A 5,912-nucleotide genomic window follows, 5' to 3' on the forward strand; every position below is an offset into this window, starting at 1 on the left:
CATTACAGATGGTTGTGAGCCACCATGTGGTTGCTGGGAATTGAACTAATGACCTTTGGAAGAGCAGGCAATGCTCTTAACTGCTGAGCCATCTCTCCAGCCCTACCAGGTAAAATCTAAAAGAAAGAAGTGATACCAACACCAGGCTTCAAAGTTCTCAGGCTCACAATTAAATGCTGAATGAGTAAAGATTAGGCATCTATAAAAGAAGAAAAAATATCATAGCTAAAAAGAGAATCTGCTGAGAAGAGGGACTTTCCTCCACTTGTTTTCTTGACTTGGAGAGCACACTTTCTCTTAGCTTCGAAATATTTCCAGAATAAAGAAAGGTCTTCTATGCCTACTTGTCCCAGAGTTACTTCAAACACAGTGTGTCCAAGAAGGGCTTCTTTTCTCAAAAAGTATTTTTCTTTTGAAAGCTGTTTGGTCAGTAGCATCAAGATTTTCCCAAACACTCAGATCTAAACTTTCATATTTAACTTTATCTTTCTTCTCCTTTGATTATAGAACTGAAATAAAAAACTAAAAAGGCTTGCTGACTTTCAACCACACAGATTCATATGGCAGAGTATTGGAGACACAAGATAAAGCAGGCCATGCCCAGAGAGCTCAGTCAAGTGGGCACTGTTACATTTCACAACCCCATTCTCCTGTGGTCACCGTCTATAAGCAGCCCCTCACTATTTGGACTCCACACTCCCACTTGACACCCCAACTCACACAATGGTGTGCAGATTGAGTACTTTCCCTAACGCCATAAATCTGCTGTGTAACTCCTGCTAGGAATATCTCTATTGGTCCTTTGTGTCCAGAGGACACCCAGGGACTTTCCTCTAGTAATCAGTGCCCTGGGCATCCTCAAGCCCTCCCCACTCTGCCTACAAGTATCTCTTTATACCAAGTACAAGTTTATAGCTCCCACCCAGACAGACCTGAAATTAATTCCTGGCCTCCTCCTTCCCACACTGGTCCCTGCCTCCCTTTCTATCCACCCTCAGAGCTAATACTCAAGTCCTGTTTCCTTCTAGAAAACATTTCCAGAAATTCCTCTTACAGTGATCTGGCCCTGGGTCATCATAGCATTTATCTAAAGTAATCTATCTGACATTAGGTCATAAGTAAATTTATATTTTATTTATTTGCTTATTTTTCTTCCTGAACTAACCAAAAAATCTTTGAGGTCAATAAATAAACTGCATTTTTCTTGATTAATTTTCATGGATCCTTTCATTTAGCTGTTTATTGAGGCCTTCTCTACACAATACTGTACCAGGTAGTAAAAGAGGCTACTGTACATACTGACATAGTAAGTCCAAAGGAATATTTGTGGGAGAATAAATTGTAGCCCTCTTCCTAGCATATTTATTTAAGAGGGGAAAAAAGACTTTTAAGCTCTTATATTTTTAGCTCATTTGACCATAGAAATCCTATAAATTTTAAATAGTCCCGAGGAGTCAACCTTAGAAAGTTTCAACAATTGGGTTTCAGATAGATTTTATTATATATTCATTTGCTCATATTTTTGAGAATTTAATGTCACTTTTGTAATGGCTGCTAAAAGAATGTTATTGCCTTTTTAAACCATACATTTTATTCTTCAGTTTGACATAAAATGCTATAAATAAATCGGATGGAAAGCTATTTAGCTACTTGACATCTATAATAACAGGGGGTGTTCTATAAGGCCAGATTTATAAATAGGCAGAAGCTCCAAGATTTGGTTATTATAATTTAATTGCATGAACTTCTGTTGAGGGTTTGCATCATTTAGCTAACAAATATGTCCATAAAATAAGCATTATAATATAATACATATTCAAGGAAATGAATAAATGTCACTGGGACTATCCTCTTGAATTGCAACAAACAATAAGTGGTGTAGCCCCAGATGTTTACTTCAACTGGCCCTGAAGGGATGGATGGATAGGCTGCTGGGTAATCACCATGGTTACTGATTCACTCTTTATGTGAAAATGGTACTAAGGCAAAATGGTACCATCTATCATATAGTTCCCATCCATCATAATATACAGCAGGGATGCTCATCGTGCAACTTTAGCTTTAAAGAGACTGCTGATTTGTGTTTAAGGGGGGCTGAGGATGTAGCCCAGTTTGTAGAATTCTTAGCTAGTACTCATGAAACCCTGGGTTCAAAATCCTGTACCACATAAACTCAATACGGTGGGTGTGCACACCTGTAAACCCAGTACTCTGGAGGTGGAGACAGGGAGATCAGGAGACCAAGGTCATCCTTGATTACATAGCCAGTTATATAGGCTTTATCTTCAAAAGGAAGAGGATAAGAGTCGTATCTTGAATAGAAAATATTATTTTAATTGTGTCAGATTGTGTGTGAGAACACGCAAAGTCAATTTCAGTCTCTGAATAACCCTCTTTTCTTTCAGAGAGGATTTACTTTCTGCTTCCATTAGTTATCCGGGCTAAGGGCAGATCTCCTTAAATCCAGCCGAGAATGGAAATCATTCTAATTTAGGCTCCAGTCCTTTTGAGAACTGGCCTTTCCAAGGGATTCTGGAAGCTCTGCTTAACTTCTCTGCCTCTTGGCCCATTGACATTCAGCAAGTATCTTGTGAGGATGAGCAGCCCCAGAGGCTGGGCTCCCTCCCCCTTTGCTCTCAGACCCTGCCTTTCCTCCCTCCGTGGCTTTCGGTGCCTCACACAGGTGGCCCATGCACCTTGTTCTTGCCTTGCTCTCAGCAGGCTTACATTGAATCCATGGCCAGAAGCAAAAAAGCTCAAAGCCCGACCTTGATTACTGCAGACACTTTCCCTGTCTTTTAGCTAAGAAGCTTAGACTGATCTTCAATCGCTCAGGCCAGGTGTCTCCTCTTTGTCTCTTGTCCACCCTGCCTTCTATAAAGGTCTCTTAAAATCTAACTCTCTTTCCACTCACTGGCTTAGCGTATGATGGTCCAGTTCTCTATAAGGTGTCAAGTCTGGTCCTGAGCTGCACAGCACAAGACAGAATATCTTTGAGCTCAAACAGTTGAACTGGAATCCCTATCTGAGTGTGTATGATTTACTTCTGTGTAGCTATGAATAAAATCCTTGACAAACACTTTAAAGTGAAGAATTCTCATTTTTATGTTTTTTTTTTCCTTTGGGAGGGCTCACAGTCACAGAGGATTTGGTCAAAGGATCATGTTTTGGGTGGAACATCATAGCAGCTGGAGCATGCAGTAGAAGTACTTCAACATCTCATGGTTGTTGAAAAGCAGAGGAAAAGGACCAGAGACTAGGTAAACCCTGAAAGATATGTGACCTGTTGACCTAGTTTTCCCAACCATGTCCTGACTCCTGAACTTTCTAGGATCTCCGCTCCCCTCCCCAAGCAGCAAGGGCACTGGGAACCTAGCACTCAACACGCACATTTGGGAAGAGCATGTCTTGTGAAACCACAGCTGAAGGGAGACCAATGTGAGACAGGGTCCGATAGGAAACCCTGGCATCCACATGTCTGTCCAACAGAGAGGAGAGACTCGTGTTATGCTGTGACTTAGTCAAGAAGTTCCTCCTTTGCCCAATGGAGACTAACTGGGCGTTTTCTCTTACTGGGTTTCCACTCAGAGCATACTGAGGAAAGCGGGGAGAGGTAGAGCCTAGCACACACAGGCAAGGGGGACAGCCTTGCCACAAAAAGGGGAGCAAAGTCTTGGTGATAAGACAATACTATGAAAGACATACTGTTTAATAGAGACTGTTGGCTTATGGGCAAAGAAAGCCAAGCCTCCAGATCACGTGATAAAAACAGTTTAGCACAGGCCAAATGCTGTGCCGAATGCAGAGCAAAGACTTGGGGTATAGGCAATAAATCAACCCAACACACTAGAATAATCACGACTGGGAAAGCACAAAGAGACAAATGACCGAGCTGTAAATGTAACAGCATTAGAAGTAAAGATAACTGATTGATTAGTCGATTGATTGATTGATTGATTGATTGATTGATTGGACTGACTGGATGAAAAAGTTCTTGCTATGCCTAGGACCCGCTATGTAGATCTAGAACTTGTGGCAATCCTCCTGTCACTGTCTTAGTGCAAGAGGTACAGGGATAAGCTGTTACATCCATCCTACTGATGCCTCTTGAATAGTAGCCTGGCAGCATTATTTTGCCAAATTGATGACACTTCAATGGGTTGATAGCTAGAGAAATTCGGGCCCCTGAATGCTGCCTGTGGTATAAAAACTAGAGGAAAAAAATTAAAAGATGATATGTGGAAAGTAAAAAACATTATTAGTCTTCAATTTATTTAAGTTTGAGTGTATATTTGGTGTATAAGTATGTGGTATGTTAACTTGTGAGTGTGTATGAACGTGGAGGCCAGAGGAGGATGCTTAGTGCCCAACTCTATTGTTCTTCATCTTATTCCCTTGAGACAGGGTCTCTCACTGAACTTGGAGCTAGTATGGTGGCCAGCAAGTTCAGTGATCTTCTTGTCTCCACTCGCTACAGCATTGGGGATACTAGTACACAGGATCATGCCCTGCTTTTTATGCAGGTTCTGGGGATTTGAACACAGGTCTTGATGCTTACACAGCAAGTCCTTTAAACCCTGAACTATCTCCTCAGTCCAGTTTTTGTTCTAAAACGATGGGCTCACGGGCAATTCTCTTCCTTCTATGCTTTCCAAAAATCCCCTAATACTATAACATTTTATTTACAAGATAAATATTGAGCAAGTAGAAATGACACAGAGAATTGACATCAATCTAATCCACACTAAATGGCACAATAAAAAACTTTCTTTTGAACTCTGATGTCTTTGGAGTTAATTCCAGTAGTAAAATTGTAAATGCTTGCATCAGCCATGGGAATAGAATACAACAGTTTCCAAAGACTGTAGAGTTCAGCTCTTCTGGGTTCCCCTTTGCCCCTCCCACTTTTCTTTCTAACAACATGTTGCTTTTATTCTGGAAAAATCAAATGATGTATTTTTTCACTGGTATTATTTATGAAAAGTTTTTACCTGAAATTTTCATATTCTTCTGCGTGTCGTCTCCATGGGCAATTCTTTATGTTAGTGATGATCTGAATGTAGTCATCCTCAGAATACCTGGGAGTTAAATAGCAAAGAGATTAGATAAGAAAGTCTCTCATGAACCATTCTGGAGACACTTTGAAAATCTCCTCATTTTAGCCCTGAAATCAGCAGAAATAACTAAATATCATGCTCACTCCTAAGCATGGAAGAACATACAGCTTGAAATTTGGTATTATTATTATTATGTTCATTTAAGAATATATATATATATATATATATATATATATATATATATATATATACTGCAAATCTCATAAGTCGAGTTTCACATTACAACCAGTGAACATGTTCTCCCTGTGTGTCTCCTTTTTTCTGTCTATCTCTGTTTCTCTCACACGCACATACACAAAGCAATCTTATATTAACTTTAACTCAACGACAGATAAATACTTTCTGAATGTTGATCATGAACATATAGTTTGGATTCTGTTAATAGCTTCACATAGAAATTTGTAGTTAGAACCCCCTACATATAATCACACATGGTCATACACACACACACACTACACACACACACACATACACACACACTTGTAATCATCAGGTTTTAATTTTCTGCAACACATTAAAAGCCCAGACTGGGCTATGGTGAGAAAGCTGAATGCAGGCATAAAAAGCTAAAGACAGTGACACAGTCTGATAAGATAGGCATGGGCCAAAAATCCCAGTCCCCTTAGATCTCTCTCAATTCCACCATTAAGTATTAATTCCTAACACACAGAATGCTGTTTCATCTTTAAGAGTGTTCATTTGAAATGCAAATATCTCTCTGAGTTGAGAAAAAAAACACCTTGAGTTTTCTCTCCATTTGTCTCTCAGCCATCAGGTTGCCATTAAAGATCAAAG

At 39.8% G+C, this 5,912-nt stretch overlaps 1 protein-coding gene across 1 annotated transcript in view; it reads right to left on the bottom strand.

Moving 5' to 3' along the window:
- St8sia6 (ST8 alpha-N-acetyl-neuraminide alpha-2,8-sialyltransferase 6) overlaps positions 1 to 5,912 on the bottom strand; it is a 131,005-nt gene that overhangs the window by 36,060 nt on the left and 89,033 nt on the right. The window contains exon 4 of the mRNA XM_005354635.2: positions 4,992 to 5,078. Within this exon, the coding sequence (XP_005354692.1) occupies positions 4,992 to 5,078 (87 nt within the window). The remainder of the gene's footprint in view (positions 1 to 4,991; positions 5,079 to 5,912) is intronic.

The sequence above is a fragment of the Microtus ochrogaster genome, chromosome 16 (genome assembly GCF_000317375.1).
Source record: "Microtus ochrogaster isolate Prairie Vole_2 chromosome 16, MicOch1.0, whole genome shotgun sequence".
Taxonomy (NCBI): Eukaryota; Metazoa; Chordata; class Mammalia; order Rodentia; family Cricetidae; genus Microtus; species Microtus ochrogaster.